Here is a 24,888-nt window from a genome sequence, read left to right as displayed (position 1 = left end):
CTTTAAGGAAGCCTTTGGAAGGGCTCCTCTGCGGTTGACGGTCACAGTGACCCTCAGGATGGTGGCGGCGGCGGGGGCAAAGTGGGGGTAATTCACCAGAAGACGGCACTCAGTGATTTGGATTCTGCGCACGACTGCTCCTCTCCATTCACCGGTTTAATTAAGAGCTGACCAGTACAAAACAAATGAAGCTGCAGGTCTTCACTGGAACTATTGGGAAGGAAGGGTATCTGCTAGAAAAACAACTGTGTTTCCCCATTACACGTCTATTCTAGAGTTAGTCTTTTAAAAATATATTTCTAATTGGTTTTTTAGAGAGAGGAAGAGGGAGAAACATTGATGCCAGAGCATAACTTCCACTGCATACCCCCTACTGGGGTTCGAGCCCAAACCTAGGCATGTGCCCTGACCAGGAACTGAACTGGCAACATCTCAGTGCCCGGACAAAGCTCAACCACTGAGCCACACCGGCCAGAGCTCTAGGATTAGTCTTAACGTCACATCTGATTCTAGGAAGGGAGGGGGAGATAGAGACATCTATGATTGGTGAGGTCCATAATTCCCACAATTCTTTTCTCATAAGCTTAAAAACAAAAGACCATAAACGCAAGATTTATTTTAAATTACCAAAGTTCCTGAAAAAGAGGACTAGTTTATTTTTAGTATTAAAGAGGTTAACATTACTTCTCATTATTCGGACTCATCCATAATGAAAGTTACCAGCTTACAAAGTTGCAAACCCAAACAGTGTCTAACAACTCCCACTAATTATTAAGGACTTACACCAAAAAAAAGGTTATGTGCATAGGAAAGATCAAAGAGTAGAAAGTGCCAATCAGAGGTATCCAGAGAGAAAGAAGGTTTTCTGTGACTGAAATAACATTTTGTGTCCACGGTTCCGGAATAAGGCGCTTCTATTAGGAACTGAGAAACCGTTGGCATCCCAACTGGATGCCTGAGCGCCCTGCCATGCCAGTTTTGGCCAGCCTAACGCAATCAGTTGGAGAAAGGCCTGGAGAAGAGCAGGAAGAAATGCTTAACTTCTGATCAATCCCCAGCCCCAAGGGTAGGGCTAAAGACTGAGTACAAATATACTCAAGGCCTGACCCTGAGTGGCTGTGGGACAACCTTGTATTTGAGTCAAACCTGTCCTGAACAGCCACGGTGCTTCTATTCCAGGGCCCTTGTCCTGGAAATCCTTGGAAAAATGGGCATCAGAGGTGAGAGGCTGACATTGCTAGCGTTCTGTGATTTAAAAGGTCATAACCCACACAGATGGAAGCAACAGCCCTTAACACTATCCTTTAGATTACCGACACCATTCTACCGTTAGGGCAGCAGGGCTGAGCAAATCCTTAGTGATTTCAGGGCAGGCAGGCTCTTGCGTCATAACCATAGCAGAAGCTATCGGTTCTACTATAAAATCTACTTGCAGGAGCGATCCAGGAGGCTGGGCCGCTTAAAGACTGTGGCAGAACACATGGTCTTCAAAGATTTGCTCTTCGTCTGGTGAGAAGCTCTTGTCACAAATCGGACAATTCAAAGACAGGGTCTCAACGGGCTGCTGCTGCGAGATGCGCTCAAAAACGTCGCCAGCGATGTTTGAGTTGCAGGTGGGACACTTGCTGACGGAGGGCTGGGAGGAGAACAGAGATCGGTGAGAATGCAGGCTGCACAGCGGAGACGATGCCCATCTTCTTTCCCACGCTCTCCTCAGCATCTAGCACAGGGTAGGTGCTCAAGTTCCCATTTAAAGAGGCTCCCTGGGGCTTTCTCTAACCCAGGACTGAAAGGCCCTCAAGCTGCTGAAGCAGTCACACAGCTTCCGGCCTGGAAGGGGCCCCGACTTACCTTGTCTGGCTGGCTGCCTAGTTCACGCCTCCTTCCTAATCTGGTACCAAACCCAACTCACAATGAGAACCGGGAGGAGGGTGCTGATGGATAGACTGTGCCTCCTCCCACCTCAGCAGGCTGCAGCTGACCTCAGGAGTTACCTACGTGACCCGGTTTCCCGGTGGTTCTCCCAGGAACCGGAGCAGAGGGCAATTTCCTCATGATTCAAAATACTTACCAGGATGGGGGCACCGCTTTCTTGGATGCCTGAGGGTCATAAAAGAGATTTCATTCAATGAGGAAGTATCGCCCCCAGATCGCTACCCGGGACATGTGTTCTAGCAGCTGTGTTTGGAACTCCCATAGTTCCCGTTCTCCTCGCCGCCTCCCACTGTCTATCTCTTTTATAAACCATTTACTGCTGACAGAGCTCAATAAAGGGGGGGAAATGAAAAAAAGAATGAAGCGGCCCTTTCAATAGCCATGTATGTTAGTTACACAATCAGAAGGAAAAAAGATCTATTTTCAGTGGGTGGCAAATGAGATTTTTTTTTTTTTTTTTTTTTTTAAATATATTTTATTGATTTTACACAGAGAGGAATTGAGAGGGATAGAGAGCCAGAAACGTCGATGAGAGAGAGACATCGACCAGCTGCCTCCCGCACATCCCCCACCGGAGATGTGCCCGCAACCAAGGCACATGCCCTCGACTGGAACCGAACCCGGGACCTGTCAGTCCGCAGGCCGACGCCCTATCCACCGAGCCAAACCAGTTTCGGCAGAGATTTTAATAAAAACAGTAACAATTTAACAAGGAAACAGTCTGAGAAGAGATTTTAAGACTGAATCCATGGAGCTGTTTTTCAAATAAAGTACTTACAAATATTTAAAAGGAAAAATAAACATGTGACCTTGTCTGCTGCAAAGATCTGATTGTGACTCTTGAGAGAACATGACTGCTTTAAACTTCCAGAAAATGAGGTCTCGGGTCACTTTTGAAGACAAAAGAGGGACGTCCCCAGTTTGGTAAGGACACCTGACCCCTGGTCCATGAGAGACAAGAGTGGTTGTCACCCCATTTCCTATCATCCACACCCCAGGGGTCACTGTGGAGCACACTCCCGCCACCCTGGGTCAGGCCATCGGGTGGCGGATGTGATGTTCGTTTCTGGGTGGCACTGCCTGCCTCTTGTGCTTTCATTTCCAAATCTTAATTAGCCTCCTCGGCTCTGCATGAGTATATCTTCCTCACGGAGACAGCTCCCTGATTTATATATTTGGAATATAGCCACGGGACTCAATTTGTGTCTGTTGCTTCTAGGCGAATGATCTGATTTGCGTCTTCTAGATTCAGATTTATTTCTCAATTAACACTTCTCGCCTGGCAATCTTTCTACCGGGTCCTCAGCTTCTGCCCAGCAAGACTGAAGAATGAGACTGGTCTCCATTAGCATCTCAGACACACAAACACTGAGTAGGGGAGAGGGATGGTGGCAGGGGTCTGTCAGCTCCAAAGGCAGAGCTGTCTTACCAGAATAGGGGTTTCCAAAGACAAGTCCTGGGTGTTGTCCTGCACCTTCTGGATCCGAAGGCACTTGATACGGCATACTGTCAAAATCCAGACCCATGTAACTCATCAGCCTGACGTTATCCCTCTTCAAAAGCTAAGGACAGAAGATTTAGAGCAACATGTTGAAAGACAACAACAAAGAGTGGCCTGAACGAACTGGCAAAGGGTGTCCATTACAGGTAGCTCTTAATGAACAATGTGGTACTGAAGAGCCGTGGAAATGATAAACCATTTTGAAAAGAGGAAGCAGCCCCCTCCGGGGCTCTGAAGAGCTGAGTCCTTAAGATCTGAATTTAAATGCATACCAGATTTTGTTTAGATTAACGTAAAAGATAATTTAAAATCTCAAAACACATACAAACTGAAGGAGGCACAAAAGCTGTATGCATATATATATGAGGCTGGCGGGAGCTATGTTTTTTTTTTGTCTTTTTAAAAAAATATATTTTATTGATTTTGTACAGAGAGGAAGGGAGAGAGAGACAGAGTTAGAAACATCAATGAGAGAGAGTCATCGATCAGCTGCCTTTTGCACACCCCCTACTGGGGATATGCCCGCAACCAAGGTACATGCCCTTGACCGGAATCGAACCCGGGACCCTTCAGTCCCCAAGCCGACGCTCTATCCATTGAGCCAAGCCGGTTTTGGCATGGCGGGAGCTATGTTAAGATTGAAATTGTTGTACGTTACTGAGAGTGAAATGCTTTTTAGTCTCCTTCCTAGAACAATCTTCTTACACAATGTAAATATTAATCTGATATAATCTTCCCTTCTTTATGTTTTATCCTATCCAATGGGTATCCCAACAGAGAGAGTGAGAGGGAGGAAGGTAAGAGGGAGGGAGGGGATGAGAGAGAAAGGAGGAGAATAAGCTACGAGGGGACAGAGAGCCTTGAAAGTTCCTTAAAAAAGAAATTAGTGCCGAAACCAGTTTGGCTCAGTGGTAGAGCATCGGCCTGCGGACTGAAAGGTCCCGGGTTCGATTCCGGTCAAGGGCACGTACCTTGGTTGCGGGCACATCCCCAGTGGGGGGTGTGCAAGAGGCAGCTGTTCGATGTTTCTCTCTCATCGACGTTTCTAACTCTCTATCCCTCTCAATAAAATATACTAAAAAATAAAAAACAAATTAGTGTACTGCTCCGCAACATCTTAAGAGGACTTACTATGGCTCTTAGCGAAGCTTCCAAGAATCAGGTCTTTTCCTTCTTGTGCCAAATTGTGTGCACACTCCCTCTTACCCCTGCCTGGCCCCATTGGGTTATTCCACGCATACAGGGATTTCAAAGTCAAAGTGTATTTGTCTAAACGAAGAGGTTGAGAATGACAGGGCCAGAAACAGACTCCAAATGCCTTTTACAATACTGAAGCGTGCTGGAATAAACGGTAAAATCAAAAGTAGAAGTGACTGCTGAGAGGCACAGCCCGGAGGGTTACAGAGAAGTCAGAGAAGGGGAACAGCTGGAGGTGTTCGGTGGGCCTAGAGGGAGGAGCCAGAGGCATGGTGTGAAAATGGCTTCAAGTGCAACTGCTTCATTTGCTGTCAGCATCCTCAATTAATCAATTAATAATAATCTGTGTTTAACACAGCAGAAAATATCTGTTGGATGAATGAATGAACAGATGAATAAGTGAATGAATGAATGCACAGTTATTAGGAGCCTACCATGCGTACAGGACTGGTACAGACCGCCACGTCTGCTCCTGGTCTGGCAGCAGAGGAAAAAAGAAAAAGCTGTGCTGAAAGAAAGGGGTTCCTCACTAGCATAACAGTGACACAGGAAATTCCCCTCCAAAGACCACGCTTACAATCGCACTGAAGATAAAACCAAAATAGCATGTTAGATCGCTGTCAAAGCTGCTCCTTTCAGGTTGACTGTTGCCATGCAAGACAAGTGTGTTATAGACAGAGAGAGGACTCTGTGGTTGATCAGGAAACCAGATTACATTTACTTTGTTTAGTGGCATGTGCCTCCCCCACTGTCCCAGAATGGGCTCTTTTATTTATTTATTTATGTTTATTTTTTAAATCTTCACCTAAGGATATATTTTTTCCCCACTGATTTTTTTTTTAAGAGAGTGGAAAGGGTAGAAGGAACACACAGAGAGAAATATCAGCAGGAGAAAGACATCTCTCTTGGTTGCCTCCTGCCCAGGGCCTGAGATTGACTGGGAATCAAACCACAAACCCTCAGGTCCCCAGGTCGACGCTCTAACCACTGAGCAACCAACAGGGCTGTTTAACTTTATCACCGCGCCTCTGGCTCACCCTGCTCCATCCCCTTAAAACCTTGGAGTTTCCTACCCTCATTTACATACTCACATCATTTTCTCCTTCCAATCTCTCTTTCTCTTTCTGTAGAACACTATATATCATCTTGTCATCACTCAGCCTTTTTGACAGGAACAAGTTCTCATCCTGTCAATAATTAAAAAAAAAAAAAAAAATTGGGATTAGGATCAGATATGATCATTTGGATCCACGGTGGGGTAAAACAAGATCGCAGAGGTTTTAGCTTTTCAAAGTGTTGGGACCGAGGTGGGGAGGGAAGTGGAGGAGGGAGGAGTACTGTAGAGCACATTAACTAATAGAAAAGTGACTGAAAATGCCCAAAGGCCTGGGCGAGCATCCAGTGCCTGTTTCTTCTGGTTTGCAAGTGACCAAGAGAGAGAAACAGTTTGGGGAAAACCTCAAGACTGACTTGTCAGAGTTGGGGATAAATGGAGCCTTGTTGAACCTCACCCAGCGATGGAAAAAATCATCTTTGTCTTGAATAAACATCTGTCAATGCAGCCTGAAGCTTTTAGGGTTAGGTTGGCCCGACTCCCTCCCAGTGTGAAAACAGGCAACTGGTCTCAGTTACAGTGAGGAAGAATCTGAGCAGGATTTATTCAAGGCTACCAGGAACCCACATGGGGATGCTGGGCTTGATGTTGCCCTGACTAGTTTCATGAATCCCAAACTCCTAGGCATGTTTCAGAGCATCTACGTTCTCATACCTCTCAGAAACACTTAGCTAATCCTACTAATTGTGGAGTTTTTCCCTAAGACTTTTTTTAAAAAACATATATTTTATTGATTTTTTACAGAGAGGAAGAGAGGGACAGAGAGAAACATCGATGAGAGAGAATCATGGATCAGCTGCCTCCCTGCACACCCCCTATTGGGAATGTGCCCACAACCAAGGTACATGCCCTTGACCGGAATCGAACCCGGGACCTTTCAGTCCGCAGGCCGACGCTCTATCCACTGAGCCAAACTGTTTTTGGCTCCCTAAGACTTTTTATTTGAATGCTGGTGCTCAAACTGCTGGGCGCGTCTAGACAACCCTGAGGTGGTAACGCTGGAGAGGCTGCCCGATGACACTACCGGCTGCAGCCCCTGGCTTCCCATCCCCATCAGCTCCTGCGGGCTCTTCCAGCCCTGCTTCACTTCAAGGAGCAGACATAGGAAGGCTCTCCGGATCTGCTCACTGGTTACAAAAACCCTCCCTGAGGCCCATGGCTGAGCTGGGCCTGTATTTCCAGGGATTCCCAGGCTGGTTTCTGGCTGCACACGCCAGCCCTCCTCTTTTTAGCAGAAAGATAAATTTCTCTCCTTAACAAGGGTAGACAACCCACTGGGTTTGTCTAAGAACCACCAACATTCACACCCCTTGCTTTCTGGGCCCCTTATCTCTCACCTACCAGTACAGCAGCTCTGAGCTGCCTGATCTGCTGGTGAGTCACTGACTCTGTTGGTACTTCTCTAAGAAACAGGCTTTCCTGGCCTCTACCTTAGCCCTTAGCAAGTCCACCTCTGTTCTAACTGCTCTCCCACTGCGTTTTCTTATTCCTAGGCCCCAGGAGTGTAAGAGACAGAGTCCTCATGGGTAGGGGCCTTTTGGATGCATTAGGAATAAAGAATTGGTATTAGCTGGGAACCCCTGGAACTTGCAAAATATCCCATGAAAACTGAGAAAACCCTGCCAAAAGAAGGTTCAAATCTTTGGATGGCTCTAGATTATTTAAAACAGTGATCTCTTTGCTACATTAGAGGTCACAAACTCAAATATGTAACATAATTGAAGGAAGGAGCTGAATGCAATGAAACAGTGAAGACAGCAAATGGAGAACACGTGACCCATCTAAAGGGTGCAGCAGCTACTCAGCTCCAGATGTGGGCTCATGTGTCCAGATCCTCTAATTTTCCAATGGAATACAACTTTTAATGGGAAAAGTTCCCATTTTTAAGTATTAGTAACAAACTCAATTTTTTAAAAAACATCATCTGGGCCAAATAAAACATTTCTGTTAACTAAACTTAACCTATGAACTGATGACTTACAAACTTTGTTCTACTCTTCATTCGGCTAAAATACAGTATCTTACATAGTAGTAAGTACTCGTTAACTGGTTGGATAATGACTGAATAAATAAATGGTGCATATATAATGAGTTACAATTCCAGTCGTTGGATAGGCTCCACACGTCAGGATTTCTCATTCTTACATCAATTCTGAAAATGGGGCTCCTAGGCACCTGTCATCATCACGAAGCCTCTTTTCCAATAATATATTATAGAAAATTATTAGTAAAGTAGGCTAGCATCACCCTTATACTATAGCTCAGAATAATTTATGATGACAACTGACAATATTACAATATATCAATTGTAATAAAATTTTTGACTGCTGTAATATTTTCCAATCATAGAGCTCAACTTTATAATCATTTGTCTGCCTGCACAATAGCCCTTTAAGAAGGGAATTCCTGTCCGGCTGGCATGGCTCGGGTGGTGGAGCGTTGGCCTATGAACCAGGAGGTCACTTATCAATTTCCAGCCAGGACACAGCCCAGGTTGGAGGACTTGATCCCAAGTGTGGGTGTGCAGGAGGCAGCCATTCAAAGAATCTCTCTCATCATTGACGTTTCTTTTTTTTTTTTTTTTTTTTTTTAAATATATTTTATTGATTTTGTACAGAGAGGAATGGAGAGAGATAGAGAGTTAGAAACATCGATGAGAGAGAGTCATCGATCAGCTGCCTCTTGCACACCCCCTACTGGGGATATGCCCGCAACCAAGGTACATGCCCTTGACCGGAATCGAACCCGGGACCCTTCAGTCCCCAAGCCGACGCTCTATCCATTGAGCCAAACCCGTCTCGGCGTCATCATTGATGTTTCTATCGCTCTCTACCTCTCCCTTCCTCTCTAAAATCAATACAAAAATATTTTTTTAAAAAGCAATTCCTAGCCCAAGGCTCTATTTACTACAACTTGTCATAAAGTTTACCTTCCAATATTCTTTTATCATTCTGACACATTAAAATACTCACCTCTCCTAAACATTTTGTACATAACAAATTCTCTATCCTTCTGGGTAGAATGCAAAGTGCCCAGAGGTAGGCGCTATTCTCATCTTTGCTTATTTATCCTGCCCATCACCCGAGTGCAGACCCTCTCCCTCCTTTGCGCAGGCTCCCTCCCATGGAGCCCTCCAAAGATAGACATGCCGTTAACTCCTGCTGCTTCGTCGTTGCAATAGCTTCTTGCTGCTTCAGCTCCTCCACTGTCTTCTCTAGCTTCTGCTGGTGCTTCCTCTACACAAAAACAGATTTTAGTATCACTGCTAGAAACACACACACACACACACACACACAGTCACTGGGGAAGGGCCTGCCCAGCTAATGAGCAAGCAGGATGCAGAGAAAGAAGCTAAGCCTTCTCTTATCAGTTTCTGAGAACAGCCATGAGATACCTCTTTCAGGGGCGTCCTCTGAGACCTTCCTCAGAGTCAGAGATATCCAGGTAAGTGATAAAGAAAGAACAACGTGTATATTTTCTCCTAAATGACAAAAAATTGTATGTTTTTTCATGACTCTACCTGTTCCATTAAACTGAGAAAGAGCTGGCCATTTTCCTTTTTCAGGCATTCCAACTGCTCGGTCTTATCTTGAGCTTCCTGAACAAGCTTCTCCATTTCTTTCTCTTGACTTGACAGCTGTGCCTAAAGCAAAAATAGTAAATACATCAAAGATATAAAGGAGGAAAGCTAACCAGGAACAACGCTTTGTAATGTGCAAATCATAAAGAAATGTGTGTTCCTCCTGGCCGGTGTGGCTCAGTGGCTGAGCGCTGGGCAAAGGTTTGCTGTCACTTACCTGAAGCTGATCCACTCTGACTCCCATCTTCTCGTTCTCTGAGGACATCTTCTGGTTTTGTTCTTTCAGTCTGTGGAGGTGGAGATAACCATGTGAAATATATGCTGATGCCTGCTGGCTCCCCCAGGCCTTAACTGATTTAAGTCTGCCTGGGCCCTAAGCCTCCAGATTTATTTTAAAACCCATTAGTCTCTTCTTCAGTCCTGTTTTGGCTTCCGGACCTCCAAGCCACTTCACGTTAACACGTGAATTTAGGTAATTTATCCTTACCATTCTGACACAAAATTCTCTCACCTAGAAGCAAAGAGATCATGACTCGAAGGGGAGAACCACGCCCCTCAATGCCATAAGGAAGACTGTAGTCTAACAAATTCTAGAAATCTAATCTGACCTCCTAAGGGTGCCTATCAGATGGCAGTTCCTCCGAAGCAAGGATTGCACTCACTGTAGCAGCTCTGTCTCCCAACTGTCCTTCTGCTCCTTCACTTTCTGTTCCAACTTCTTGTTGATGCTCTTTAAGGTTTCTAGCTCCTCCTGTAGATTGAAACGTCAAAGGCAAAAACCATTTTTAAGACAGTTTTAACATCTCAGGCAGCCAACAAATATTGATTGAGCATGTATTGCATGTCAGGCATAGCATGGCACAACAGTGAATAAAATATCCAAGTAAAGGGGTTTCTCATATTCAAATATTCTTAATACGTTTCTTTCATATTAAAAATGTATCTACCTTAATTTCTCTTCTACTGGAGCGTGTATTTGCTTATTAATTCATTAAACAAATATTTAATAAGCGCCTACTGCACACCAGACACTGTCTGGCATTGCAGACACAGCAGTGGATAAAATAATGCTGCTTTTCTCCTGGGAATGCGCTGTTCAATAAATTCAGAAAGCCACATATGTAATTAAAAAATGTTAGTAGCCATATTAAAAAAAGTAAAAAGCAACATGAAATTAATTTTACCACTAGTAAATTTAACTCAATATATCTAAAATATTGTTTCAAAATGTAAACAATAAAAAGAATTTTACACTTTTTTTTCAGACAAAGTCTTCAAAATCCAGAAAGCATTTTAGGCTTACAGCATATCCCAATGAGCCACAATTCACATGGAGCAAGTGGCACCATATTTATTCCAAACATTTGTTTTTCTTTCCCAATGCCTTCTGAACTGAATCAATTCTTGTGTGTAAATAACAACTATTTGTTTTTAGCTCTAAGATGGGAAAAGTTTGTTTATAGACTTCTAAAAAGTGCCCCCCCCCCTCCGTTTAACAAATTGTAGTTAAGCCCTAGCCAGTTTGGCTCAGTGGATAGAGCACTGGCCTGAGGCCTGAAGGGTCCCAGGTCTGATTCTGGGCCAGGGCACATGCCCAGGTTGTAGGCTTGATCCCCAGGAGGCAGTCGATCAATGATTCTCTCATCATTGATGTTTCTAACTCTCTCTACTTCTCCCTTCCTCTCGGAATCAATAAAAACATATTTTTAAAAATTGTAGTAGCCCTGGCTGGTTTGGCTCAGTGGATAGAGCATTAACTTGTGGACTGAAAAGTCCCGGGTTTGATTCCAGTCAAGGGCATGTACCTGGGTTGCAGGCTCTGTCCCTAATAGGGGGTATGCAGGAGGCAGCCAATCAGTGGTTCTCTCATCATTGATGTTTCTCTCTCTCCCCCTCTTTCTCCTCTCTGAAATCAATAAAAATATATATTAAAAAATTGTAGTAAAATATACCTGGCATAAAACTTACTCTCTTAACCATTCCGAGCACAGAGTTCAGTGCAAGAGCAGGCCCTCTGGGGTGGCTGTGAGGACCAGCGGCCTCAGCTCTCATAGGCCTCAGCCCTCGCAGCCCGGCTTCACCCCGAAGGTTGTGTGGATAGTCATTCCGCTGTTTGGCTGTTCGATTGATTTGCATATTACACTTTTTTATTATAGATTATAAACAGGCAATGGAAAGAAGTAGTCAGACTGCATGGGTCTGAATCCTGGCTCCATCACTGATTAGCTGTATAAGAGATTACTTAATTCCCCTAAGCCTTAGGTAACTCATCTGGAAAATAGGGGTAATAATCTTACATATTCCAGAAGTTTGCCGTGTAGTTTAAATAAAATGATCCACATAAAACTTCTAACACTATGCCTATTCAAAGTTATTAGTATAAGAGAGTGAGATCACAAGCAAAACAGAAAACGGTGCTGGGCTGGCTAAGAGGCACCATCCAATTCCATACTCTAAACTCACCGTCAGCCACAGACGTACCTGCGTTTTTTGGAGCTCAGCCTGCATGTCTGAGTTCTGCTTCTGGAGGCTGACACAGCTGTCCTTCAGCTCCTGGTTTTCCTTGCGAAGCTCATTGTTGTGTTGCTCAATCTCTTCCACCTCACCCTATGAAAGAGCATGATATAAACTCCCGTTTGACCCTTTGTAGCTAATGGATATTTCAATCCTTGTAGCAGAACATTCCCATAGTCTGGGATAGAGAAAGTATGAATGGCCCCCACTCACTATAGTGGTATCTCTGTGCCCCAAATGGGAGCAGCCCCTCAATGTAAGGAAGACAGTAATAGAAGTGTGTCTGTACAAACGGCAGTATTGAGCCTGCTACTACTAAGAAGAAAGAGAAACAAAATCAAGGCCATGTAAAGTGAAAAGGGGAAATGACAGAAGAATGTAGATCTTCTCACAACACTTAGTACTGCTTGTCTCTCACGGACTTAGCTCTGAGGCCACCGACAATTTGAACAGATGGTACATGCGTCCCCAGTGCCTACCATTGTACCAAGTGGACAGTAGGTGTCCTGTTAAGTAAGTGAATCTAATACTCGTGCATGACAGGTTCTGTGTAGAACTGAGAGATCCAAGAAAAATAGTGCATCTCTCCTCAAAGGAGCTTATCAGTTTACTGTGCTGATAAGGTGTGTAAGTGGGAAAAATTAAGAAAAGAACTGAATGCTAACTAAGCTACAGTAATTGTAGAGAAAGGAAAAATCACTTATGATTCTTGCTAACGCTCCTAAGTCATTCTAAAGTGGGTCTGAGAGAGTATTGTATAAATTATTCTCAATAGTATCCGTTAGACAGTCATTAAGGCTTTTTAACTCACATCCCTCCCTAACCTAGAATTATTATTCTTACTGGCAGGAAGGGCTAGAGGTGAGATATTTACAGACCTGAGTGGTAACAACCAGGATGTCCTCCTCGCTTTCTGGACGGAACTGGAAAGGGATACTTGCTCCCCGGACCACACCATCCTGGTCCACATAGCAGAACTGGTAATACTCGTCATCCTTGGGCAGGTAATAAGCTGAAAACACAGTATGATTCGAAATCCAAAATAAGGTCTATTCAGAAAACTAAGAATTGGGAAGTCTTTTATCTGCTCTAGAAAGCCCAAGATCAAAGAAATAAATTAGTCTTGGCTACTGTTTTCAACACCTTTTACCCATTATTTTTCTCACCTTTGAATTGGACTTCCTGCTGTTTGGTTGATATGTTGTTTAGGTCAACGGGCAAAGTAATCCACATGAAGGTGTAATATTCACGAGTTGTCTTCCATCCCACCTGCAATGACAAGAGGCTCCCGTTCAGCATCTGAAAGTGCTCAGGGGAAATCCTTATTTGGGCGATGTCCTCTCAAAGTGTGCTTACCTTTTATTTATGTTGAAAAGACAATAGAACAAGTGGACAAAATCCACTCACCATGGATCAAATCTTGTTTTTGACCTATGACAACCATGTATGATAAAATGTCTGATGCAACTAAAAATTAGCAAACACACACAGAGTCCAAAATGCCTGTCTTAGTGGGAAACAAAAACTGATCACTCAGCCTCCATGATAAGAATTCCAAAAATTGTATCTCCAAGTCAGACACAGAACCGGGAGTGATGGGAAGAAGTTCTGGGTTGTGAACCTGGATCCTGCTATCTTCTTACAAAGGTTCTTGGAGCTCCATCAGAAAGCACTTTGGACCTGCCCTCTCCCTTGGTGTGTCCTTTCCTGTGTCCAGTTCAGTCTTACCACTTACACCAACATTATACTACTGCATTTTAAAAAAATGGATTTTTTGAATAATGTGCAATCTAAGGAGGAGGCTTCTTAGATTACAAGGCACCACACAGCTGTGTCCAGTCTATATAGTTTTCATTTCTTTGGTGTCTTTCTTAAATCATGCTTAATGAAGGCTTTTGGTGCTAAAAAGAATAACAATCTAATACCATAAAGGCCTCTTCAAGGTACTGAATGCAGTAAGCCATAAGATAGAAGGATACTGTGAAATATGCCTCAGAGCAAACAGCTGGCTACGTGGGAAATATTCTCACTAAATGTGAAGAGGAGTACAAGATGACTCAAATTGTATCTCGGAGATAAGAGGACACCAGGGAATAGAAAAGGAGCCATTGTGTCTCCAAGGGGAGAACACTCAGCAAATGAGAGGCAAAATTACATTTATTGCCATATTTTGACCCTGCCTGAGCCCAGTGGGGAGAAAAGAACTGAAAATAAATCCCATTTTTCCATATTAAGGCATCAGAGCAGGGTTGAAAAGGCCACACTGAAAGCTCATCAGAACATATGAGGCATGTTTTAGTGTCTCATTAATACACACCCCCTCGCTGCACGCAGCTCACAGCCACTGAGTATGTGGCTCAGGAAGCAGGAATTTTATGGAGTCTTCATTCACTTCCTGTAGTTTCTTAATGTACTGTGACCAAAATATCATCAGGAAAAGCCTAAGAATTACTGCCGCCTTGCAGAAAGCAAACAACTTCTAGCTACCTAGGATTTCTGTCCCGGGCTCCTCCACCTGAGTAGTGCTGGTCCCAGCCTGCCTCTCGTGGTATTTCCCCTCTGAAACCTTGGCGGCATTTTCACGCTCAGGTAAAGGAGAGGAGGGAGCTGAGGACTAGACACTGAAGGAAGGAAAGCTGACTCACATTCACTTTAAGCTCGATCATTGGTAGCTTTGGCTATGTTGAGAAGATATAGCATACTGCACATTCGAAAACACTTCATGAATGCCTACTTGGTGCCAGGAAGCACTTGGTGATGTGGACTTGAGGGATATGATTAAGAACACATTGAAAAACCTGGCTGGTGCGGCTCAGTGGGTGAGAGTCGACCTTGAACCAGGAGGTCACGGTTCGATTCCCAGTCAGGGCACAGGCCCGGGTTGCAGGCTCGATCCCCAGTGTGGGGTGTGCAGGAGGCAGCTGATGAATGATTCTTTCGCACTATTGATGTTTCTATCTCTTTCTTCCTCTCCCTTCCTCTCTGAAATCCATGAAAATATATTTTAAAAAACACACTGAAAGAACACTGAGAGAGCTTTAGAAATGAGATACAAAGGACAAAAGTTTAGAGTTGACTTTTAATTCTCTAATTTACCGTTTGCTGTTCAAAGGAAGAAGGGAGAAGCAGAGGTTTGGATGTCAAACAAATTTTCTTTACCCCTTCTCATTGGGAGGTCTTGGGAAAGTATGACTCATCTCAGGGGCTGCTGTGCTGTAAGGATTAAATTAGAAAGCACACACACACACCCTCATCAAAGGCCTAGCACATTGTGTATTCTCAAAAAGTTTGCATTCTTTATTAATTTTAAAACTTTCAGGCTTCAGGGTAGATGTATAAACCAATAGCTCTATGGACATGAACAATAGAGGCCTTTCTTTGGATTGACTATTTCCTTATGAGACATGGCAATACCTCTGAAATGCATGAAGCATTCCAAATACAGATGTATTTTTTTAAAAAAAATCTTTAAACATGTCTTTTGAAAAAGCCTGACTTTCATTTGGTTTTTGGGCAAGTCTTCACTGGAAGTTGCTAAGAGCTTGGAGAACACAACCAGTCTAAGTTGAACAGAAACATAACAAAAAAGTTACAGATTACACTACGAACTCTAATAAGTACTTTTTGAAATCTCCTCTTTTTTATTATCTACTAGAGGCCTGGTGCCCAACATTTGTACAATTGGGGGCAGTCCCCAGCCCAGCCTGAGCCCTTTAACAGTCCAGGAGCCCTCGGGGGATGTCCGACTGACCACTTAGGCCCGCTCCCTAATCCTTAGCACTGCCATGGAGGGTCCCGCCACCACCGCTGCACTTGCCAGCCCTCAGCCAGGCTTGTAGCTGAGTGGTGCTCCCCCTGTGGGAGCGCACTGACCACCAGGGGCAGTTCCTGCATTGAGCATCTGCCCCTGGTGGGCATCATAGTGACCTGTCTTTCTGCCATTTGGTTGATTTGCATATTACCTTTTTATTATATAGGATATCTGCAATATCCAATATAATAGCCACTAGCCACACCAGGCTATTTAATTTTAGTTAAAATTAAATAACATTTAATATTCAGTTACTCAGCCACAATAGCCACATTTTTATTTATTTTTTTGCTGTTTCTTTTGTCTTTTTAAAATTTTTTATTGATTTCAGAGAGGAAGGGAGAGAGATATATATATCCTGTTTCCCCGAAAATAAGACAGTGTCTTATATTAATTTTTGCTCCCAAAGATGCGTTAGGTCTTATTTTCAGGGGATGTCTTATTTTTCCATGAAGAAGAATATGGTACACATTTATTGTTAAATGAAAATAAAGGAAATTTATTACCTGTATACAGTACGGTAGTACGATAGTTGTCAACACATATCAGACAAACTGTGAATCCTACAGTATCAAGAATTTACTCATTTATTCAATGACAATCATGTCATCATCTTCTGGAACAAAGTATAACAATCCAATTCCTGAATTTACTGGTGAATTTCTTGTGACTCCATTTCTTTCAGAATCAGTGGACCAAATCTCTCATGTTTAGCAACAGCATTCTGAGACAGAGCCTGGGGGGGCCTTATTTTTGGGGGGATGCCTTATATTTCACTCAGAAGGAAACCTATAAGTAGGTCTTATTTTCGGAGGATGTCTTATTTTCAGGGAAACACGGAAGAAACATCAAGGATGAGAGAGATCATTGCTTGGCTGCCTCCTGCATGCCCCCTACTGGGGATCAAGCCTGCAACCCAGGCATGTGCCCTTGACTTTAAATGAACCTGGGGCCCTTCAGTCCGCAGGCCAATGCTCTATCCACTGAGCCAAACCGGCCAGGGCCACACTAGCCACGTTTTAAATGTTCAATAGCCACATGTAGCTAGAGACAACTGGACTGGACAACGAAGGTATAGCTCCATTGTGCTAAGTTCTATCTTACCTGTGGGGAGGATAAAACATCTATTACCTTCTTTACAAAACAGGAAACACTCTGGTGTGTCAGTTTTCTGTGTTCGGACACTTTAAGTCTAAGGTTTCAGCCTCCTGCAGGCTCCGGAGCTATCAAGCTACCTGCGTGTCCCTCTGGTTGTCTGTCCCTGCCTCGGAACACCAGCTGCCCTGGCTCTGGCAATTAGCTTAGAATTTCGGGGAAAAGTGAGTGAGTGGGGGTGTAAACAAGCACCGGTTCCTACACAGTGTGATCAGGAATGATGTCTGAGCTCAGGATGAACAGCACAGCAAACAAGCACATGACGTACAGTGGTGTCAAAACAAAGGTCACAGCCAATGGAACTCAGCAGCGTCAATTACTTAAATGTGACCTTTGCTTCTGGTCTCTGGAAATAGGAAGATTTGTCATTATGATGTGTGTGTGTGTGACAGATACAGACATGGATGAGGGAGAAGCCGAGACAGAGAGCAAGTGGACTCTAATAAAGAAGTAGCATTTCTGTACTTGCCCTGACAGGGTGATTAGACATGAGAAGAGGCCACTGAGGGAGATCATAGACGTCTGCCCTGGGAAATCTTTACAAAGAAAGACACACATACTCAGGAACAAACTTCCATGGAGGATGCCAAACCAGGCAACTTCTCAACACCCTTTCCAGATGTGTAATACTCATATCAAAACAAATTAAACACTCTACTAAGTAAGACAGAAAGCTTAAAGTCACTGCAATGATGGAAGGGGACAATCGCCCATCAAGTCACAAATGAACATTTCAAAATAGGATAATTTGTAAAAATGTATTCGGTCTTTGAAAGCACACTACAACTCGGGGATTGTATGATCTGCCACCTTATTTTCGCTTGGGTCACAAGGCCCATGTTGGCGTGCGGAGGGGGGAGTGCTGGAGAGCTTCGTTCAGGACTTTAACACTGGCCGGATATAACATGCAACATGCTTGTAACACACAGTCATGAAGATGCACCTCTAGTTGTGTATTCTCAACTAGAACTAAAATCGTTTGGTATTAAAGTGACTACTTACTCTAAAGATTCCAATCCAATCCTTTCGACGGGGAGTGAACTGCTGGGTGAGGGTGTAATAGCACGTGACATCCCCTCCGGGAACATAGAACTTCTCCACGCTGTTAAAGATGACCTGAGAGAAGTGACACTGGTCCCTCAAGACAGCTGACGTGGGCGGGTTTCCTACCGACTTCTCCATGGCGGGTCCTGTTAGGAGACATGGGAGAGAATACAGCTCAGAGGCAGTTGTCTGCAATGGTGGCCATTTCTGGGCTCTCATCCAGGGAACATTCTGTTAGAGACAAGTCAGGAAAAGCAAAAAGCAGCCTGACTAGTACTGAGATCATACAACCTGCTTTTGGTTTCACTTAGCGCCCTTTTGCATTCATAACTTCCTTTGCTGTAAGAATTTCCTGAGAGTATCTTTGCCCTCTGCACCACAGGTACCACCATGCTCGCATACCCTTGTTCTCTGCTCATAGTTTGTTCACCTTCTTCTAAATGCCTTGAATAAGGGAGGCGGCCCAGAGGAAAGTTGCTGGAGCTGGGAATTGTAAGATAGAGATTCTAGATTTTTCATCCCAATAAGCTCTGATTTTCGGAATACCAATTTCTCTAGACTTCTCCATTCAATTCCACTCACTATCCTATAATCATCAGGCCCTTCCATATATTAAGGAACTTTTCTAGGAACTGGGAATGGGTGCTGGGAGGAAGATAGGGATGAGAGAAGGAGACTATTTGGCATGTGATGGTGACAAGATTGGTTTCTGCGATCAGAATGGTAGAATTCAAATGCCAGCTTCACCACCAATTATGTGTGTGACCTTGGGCAGTTTACTTAATCACTGGGCTCTATGCCTGTTTCCTTAATCTGTAAAATAGGGCCCATCACATCTACCTCATTCGGTTTTTTGTAGCATGAACTGAAATAATGTAGTGTCCAGTCCCCAAATCAGTACTTGCCACAGAGAAGACACTTCAAAGTAGACATGATGAATGACAGAATAAAGTTCTTAGCATAGAGTTTGTATAAAAAAGGGGTTTAACAGATGTTAGTGAATTACTACTGCTGTGGGTTTCCCCCCCCTTCTGACACAGTGTTTGCCCTCACAATAGGCCCCAACCCAATGTGGAAGTTAGATGGATAAACAAGTGACAGCCAAAAGGATGATGTAAGTGCAAAATCTCTTAAATGCAAAAGGAGAAGACGTGCGACTGGTTAGGAAAAGGAAGGAAAGTTTCGGGGAGTGAGTAGAGTTCTAGGTAAGGCCCTCAAGGAAGAGTAGGATTTTGACTAATGGCTCTGAGGTGAGGACATACCAGGAATGAAACAGCATGCACAAGAGCAAAGAAAGAGAAAAATGCAGCCCACATTTGGAGGACAGCAAGCTATCTATAAAATGGAGATAATAAACTTTCTAGGTCACAGTACAGATAAAATGTGATCAAGGATGGGAAACAATTTGGGAGGTAAAAGCAGTACATAAAAGAAACACACGCAGTCTTTTGAACTGGATGTTTCCTATCCCTTAAAAGCTACATGTCCTGACTTCTAAATGCCTCTCAGGTCTAACATGTAGTGAATCCATGATTTGCAACCCAGAATTTTATCAGGAAATAAAAACAACATTGCATTTCTACACAGCAGAGGAAGAAAGAGCTGTACATGTGCAAACATTATATGATACCTTACAAGCTCAGCTGTTGGAACATGTTGGAAGATTGTATATTAGTACAGGCATATACACAATTTAAAATAAATAAGTACAATAATAATAATAATAATAATAAAAACAGGCAGTAGTTCTTCTAGCCCTGCCCCACTTTATTTTTCCTGGTTTCATTTTGAACTCTAAGCAACCAGGCCAGTTGTTTTTTGTGGTTTTTTTTTTTTTTTTTTTTTTTCACAGAAAAGCCAAGGTGACTTCGAGGCACTGAACTATCAATTCTTGGGATTGAGTTTAATTAAAAAGAAAAAAAAAAAAAAAAAAGTACTGGCTTTCTGGTTTGTGACACAGTTTAACCACATCCTCAATCTCAAACCTCAGATCAGTTTTTCTCAGGAAGCGAGAGATCATGTTGCAGTCTAGGTCAGGACTTGTCTCTCCTGATAAGCTGCTGCCTGCGTGGACTCTGAGATGAGGGCGGGCAGGCCATTTTCTCAGCCTTTGGGCCCTTCTCCTCCCTAGTGGTCTCCCATCATCCTGGGGCCAGCAGATCCCCTGTCATGGAAAATTAGTCTGTCTTTGACCATGGATCTGAACAGTCAGGTAAGAGGGACTTCAGGGTCTCAATGAACCCAATTCCCATAGTCCCTGTTCTTTCCCTTCATAACACCATCACCACTGCATACACAACATCATGCCTAGCTTGTAGTGATTGCTAATTGAGTATTCACTGTTTAAATGAATGAATGAGATATATGCATGTAATTCATCAAAAAATGTAAGGTGGTGCTGAAACCGGTTTGGCTCAGTAGATAAGAGTGTCGGCCTGCGGACTGAGAGGTCCTGGGTTCGATTCCGGTCAAGGGCATGTGCACTGGTTGCAGGCACATCCCCAGGGAGGGGTGTGCAAGAGGCAGCTGATCGATGTCTCTCTCACATCGATGTTTCTAACTCTCTCTCTCTCTCCCTTCCTTTCTGTAAAAAATCAATAAACAATACTATATGATAAAATAAAAAAAAAGAAAGGTGGTGAAGGGTGGTGGGACTAATTTTTTTTTAAGTCCTGCTCTTACTTTGTTGGGCATTTTTGAAGGAGCTGCTGTTTCCCAGCTTTCTCTTTTCTAAAACAGGGTAAGGAGATGGTAATCTCCAAGGGCTTCATCAATTCTTGGTATGGCTGGTTCAGCTGGTAGAGCTGGTTCAAGTGGCATGGTGCCAAAAAAGCAGAAGGCACAGATTTGATTTCCTGAAGGACTCATAAAATTTACACTCCATTACCCACCTTCCACACATTCAAACTCTCGCAAGCTGCTCTGCAAATGGATGCTGCCCTGAAAGACAAGGCCAGCTAATGGCATGGGGGCGGGGTACAGCATCTCTTTCCTTGCTAGAAAAACATTAGCTCATGAACAGAAGGTCACTGGTGAAAAGGTCAGGATATATGTTCAAAATGACATGAAGAGCTCATGTCAAAGCTTGAGTGCAGCCCAGTTGCTGTGGCTCAGTGGTTGAGGTCACAGTTCAATTCCAGGTCAGGGCACATGCCCGTGTTTCAGGCTGGATCCACAGTAGGGGGCATGCAGGAGGCAGCCGATCAATAATTCTCTCTCATCATTGATATTTCTCTCTACCTCTCCCTCTCCTTTCTGAAATCAATAAAATATATTTAAAAAAAAAAAAAAAAGCTTGAGTGCATAGCCAATGGGTACTTTATCTTTCATCTGAAAAAGTCAACATCTTGGTTCCTTGCTTATCAAAAATGCAAGATTCCATTTCAGTGATCCCATCGCCTTCCCAGAAGGATTCAGCAGGCACCCAAGGGCATTCTGGGTTTTTAGAACTCAGTCATTCTTTTTTTTTTTTTTTTTTAATTGATTTTTAACAGAGAGGAAGAGAGATAGAGAGCTAGAAACGTTGATAAGAGAGAAACATCGGCCAGCTGCCTCCTGCACACCCCCTACCGGGGATGTGCCCGCAACCAATGTACATGCCCTTGACCGGAATCGAACCTGGGACCTTTCAGTCCGCAGACCAACGCTCTACCACTGAGCAAACCGGCTTTGGTGGAACTCAGTCATTCTTAAAATAAAAACTATCCTCTGCCAAACCTGTGCAAGGGGCTGAGGAAGCAGGGAGAGCAGAAAACAGCAGTGATTTCCTTTGTCTGCCTCTTAGCAAAGCTGAGGATGGAAAAGGCCACGGGCAAGCATAGATAGAGCACGACCTTGCCCATCTAAGCTGGGCCAGGGATTCTACCTCATTCGACTTTTCCTGGAAGGAAGATATCAACCAACTTCTAAGGTCAGAGATCCTAATAGCCTTTCCTCGCTCCCAGTGATAAAATTCCCCGGGGAAAGCAGACCCAGGTTAATTTAATTTCTTCATCCTTCTGCTTTCTTAACTTTCTAAATGATTAGCAGCTAGCAAAAGGATGAACTAATGTGAGTCCCTTTCCTGGCCCAGGAAGAGCAGCTTTCACAGAAACCCCCTTGGAGAACACTGACAATAGATATGTTGGATTTGCAGATGGCAAGCCACAGTCACTGGTCCTCAAATTATTAAGCCACTTGCTGTAATTCAAATTTCCCAAGTTCCTTTTAGTGCCTGATGTAAAGTCTTTTCGGTGCCTTAGAAAAATGTTATGCTCCCAGGAGGCTTTTACATGGTACTCATTAACAACCGACTGGATTGGCCGCCCAGCTCCTCATCAGCAGGCCCTCATCCCACTCCCATACCACCAGAGCCAGCAGCACTAGGGAAGAACACAAAAATAGTTCTCTGACATAAGATGCAGGCAACCATAAGAAACTGTGAGAAGCTCGAGGCTGTGCACTAAATCTCCATTGAACTCTGAGATTTTACACTTTTTCCTTTAAAGGGGTGACCCTGAGGGAAGGGGGGCGGGCGAGGCAGGAAGAGGGGCCCTGGGATTGGATAAAAAGTAAAATGATGGACACATTTTTTGCTTAGGTGGGTACCGGATAGCTAACAGTCAACAATTAACATGACAACAATAACAATGAAGGAATTTATGGTCTCCCTCCAGGTGCCTAATTGCATTTGGTTGTGTCCTGAAGGATCTGGAAAAAGGGAAGTTAAAAGTTACCCAGATATTCCTCAGGCATATTATCTTAGATGGAAAAAAACAAAACAAACAAAAAACACACACCAAAAACCACAAAAACTATAAGCTCAGTAAAGATAAAAATTAAATTAAAGGTTTTAGTTTCAGACCATACTTTGGTTACTTTAGGTCTCTTGAGTTTGCAAGGCCACCAATGCAGACCTTCCCTGAGTTAGTCAGGTTAGCATGCGGCCCTTTTTCATCCACAGAATGAATGATTCTGGTCTAAATAAATATTAATTGTAGACATGGAATCTTCAAGTCTGGAAGAGAAAATTAAAAAGCACAAAGAGCTTTAAAAGAGTGATTAATAACTTTATTGGATAAGACCTAATTATGGCAAAATGTTCATAAAATGCTGACTTTTAGGAAATGTTATCCTATTAAATTAGGAAATGCAGCATTAAAAAAAAAATAAAGGGGTGACCCTGCTAACTCCTGAAGTGACCAGTGATAGGGCTGGGGTGTAGTGGAAATGGGACGAGGCTAGGAGCCGGGGCACCTGGTTCCTGTCTTAGCTCTGCCACTCACAAGCTCTGAGATCCTGCCAAGTCACACTGCCTCCTTTGAGGCCCCCGTTTCCTCATCAATAAAATACACAGATCAGGCTAGAAGATTTCCAAGAAACGTGGCAGCTATCGTGATGATCCTAAGGCAAAGAAAAAGGAATCCAAAGAGGATATTCTAACCGTCTTTTCATCTAGGAAACTAAGGAAGCACGGCATTATATCAATCAGCACTGTCACATTTTCTTAAAGAGTCCTAGATGACCTGAAAGAGAATACAACTTGTTAGCGCTACGGAACTCTCACTGCCCGCCTCTCTCGGGGTCCTTCCCCCTCCACAGCTGCCATACCTGCTCCAGGGTAGAGTTTCAGGCGGAGGCCTTCTGAAAAGTCACCCGGGGAATTCTGTAAGCATGTGCTCGACCCTATCTACGAAGGCCTGCTGCTTCAAACGGGCTTTGCTATAGTGGAGGTAAGTTATAATATACAGCCGTCCTCGAATAACGTTGTCCGGTTCAACATCGTTTGGTCCTCATGTCGATAAGGAACCTAACTCTTGTTTCTATCCATGAGCCTCTGGTAAGGCTGGCTGGCCTAGACAACGTTTGGCTTAAAGTGGCAGAACTTGGGACAACGCTAAGTGAGGATTTGCTGTGTAGCATCAGTATTAGTCTATTCAGCTGCTCCGCCCACTTGTGGGCTTGCACCAGGAGCAAGGATCCAAGAGATAGAAAAGAGAAAGAAAGAAGTGAACGCGCCGGGTTGAATTACAGAGTGAGTGGAAACAGTCGGCCCCCAAGCGAAAGTGGCCCGGCGGCGGCGGCGGCGGGCGGCGCTGGGGGCGCTGGCCAGCCCAGAAGCAGGTCACCCACGCCTGCTCCCGCTTCTCGGGTGCCTGGGCCGCCGCCTCCAGTTACAGAGGCCTCGCCTGGAGGAAAGGGGTTTCGGGGGTTCAAGCCTAGTCCCAGGGCAAAGGAGGCCCCAAGAGAAAGTAGGGTGGCTGCGCAGGGCCGGCCTCCGCCTCCGGGACGGAGGGTTAAGGAGTCGCTAGGACTTCCGCCCGCGGGAGGGGTGTGATGCCGTGACGTCAGGACCCGCAGCGCCGTCCGGGGGACCCCCTTCTGCCCGCGGAGTGTCCCGCCCGGCCGCCGGCACGGACGCCCTGCCTGGCTGCGGAGAAAAGTGTCTCCTCAGCCCCTCGAGGCCGCGGGGAGCGCTCCGGGGGCCCCAGGACGCCACTCCCACCGCCCGGCTCCCTAGAAAGATGGGAGGAGGAGGGGGAAAACGAAACCGGTAGCGCCGTTCCCGCTCACGGCACTTCCTCAGGACGGCGCGTCCGACTTTGGGGACCCCGAGGGCCCCGCTGCCACCACTTGCCCTCCCTCCCTCCGGGGACTCACCTGAGGTAGCTGCCGGCCACGACGCCACAGGTCTGGGTAGGGGAGAGGGGCGGAGCCAAAAGCCCGAGGGAGCGCTGATCCCGCCCGGCCACGCCCACGAGTCACATGGACCACAAGCCCGCTCCCGCGCGGTGCTTGCTGGGACTTGTAGTCTTCGGGTGCCTGGGCACCAGGGGATCCTCAGGGATCTCCTCCTAAGGAGCTTATTTCTTCCTCTAACAAGCCATTTACTTACCTTAAAAAAAAAAAACTTCAAAAAAAAACCAAAAAAACTTCAGCCGCAACCGGTTTGGCTCAGTGGCCTGCGGACTGAAAGGTCCCAGGTTTGATTCCGGTTGGGGGCACATACATTGGTTGTGGACACATCCCCAGTGGGGTGTATGCAAGAGGCAGCTGAT

The 24,888-nt window shown here is 44.6% G+C and overlaps 1 protein-coding gene across 3 annotated transcripts; it reads right to left on the bottom strand.

Moving 5' to 3' along the window:
- Nucleotides 1–616: 616 nt before the first annotated feature.
- Nucleotides 617–24,594, bottom strand: CALCOCO2 (calcium binding and coiled-coil domain 2). Of its 3 annotated transcripts, none has more exons than XM_036451435.2 (13): nucleotides 24,491–24,594; nucleotides 17,810–17,997; nucleotides 13,008–13,110; nucleotides 12,720–12,853; nucleotides 11,809–11,934; nucleotides 9,990–10,078; nucleotides 9,545–9,614; nucleotides 9,268–9,390; nucleotides 8,897–8,983; nucleotides 5,725–5,820; nucleotides 3,365–3,497; nucleotides 2,072–2,100; nucleotides 617–1,636 (listed from the first exon to the last, which is right to left on the bottom strand). In XM_036451435.2, the coding sequence occupies exons 2-13, from the start codon at nucleotides 17,987–17,989 to the stop codon at nucleotides 1,460–1,462; spliced, it is 1,347 nt and encodes a 448-aa protein (XP_036307328.1). In that variant the 5' UTR covers nucleotides 17,990–17,997; nucleotides 24,491–24,594; the 3' UTR covers nucleotides 617–1,459. The 3 variants fall into 3 exon arrangements, with proteins under 3 accessions (XP_036307328.1, XP_036307327.1, XP_036307329.1); XM_036451434.2 differs by lacking the exon at nucleotides 24,491–24,594 and adding an exon at nucleotides 20,534–20,666; XM_036451436.2 differs by lacking the exons at nucleotides 5,725–5,820; nucleotides 24,491–24,594 and adding an exon at nucleotides 20,534–20,667.
- Nucleotides 24,595–24,888: the final 294 nt, after the last annotated feature.

This window comes from Pipistrellus kuhlii, unplaced genomic scaffold (assembly GCF_014108245.1).
Source record: "Pipistrellus kuhlii isolate mPipKuh1 unplaced genomic scaffold, mPipKuh1.p scaffold_m20_p_22, whole genome shotgun sequence".
Taxonomy (NCBI): Eukaryota; Metazoa; Chordata; class Mammalia; order Chiroptera; family Vespertilionidae; genus Pipistrellus; species Pipistrellus kuhlii.
This window is presented reverse-complemented; position numbering and strand designations above follow the sequence as displayed.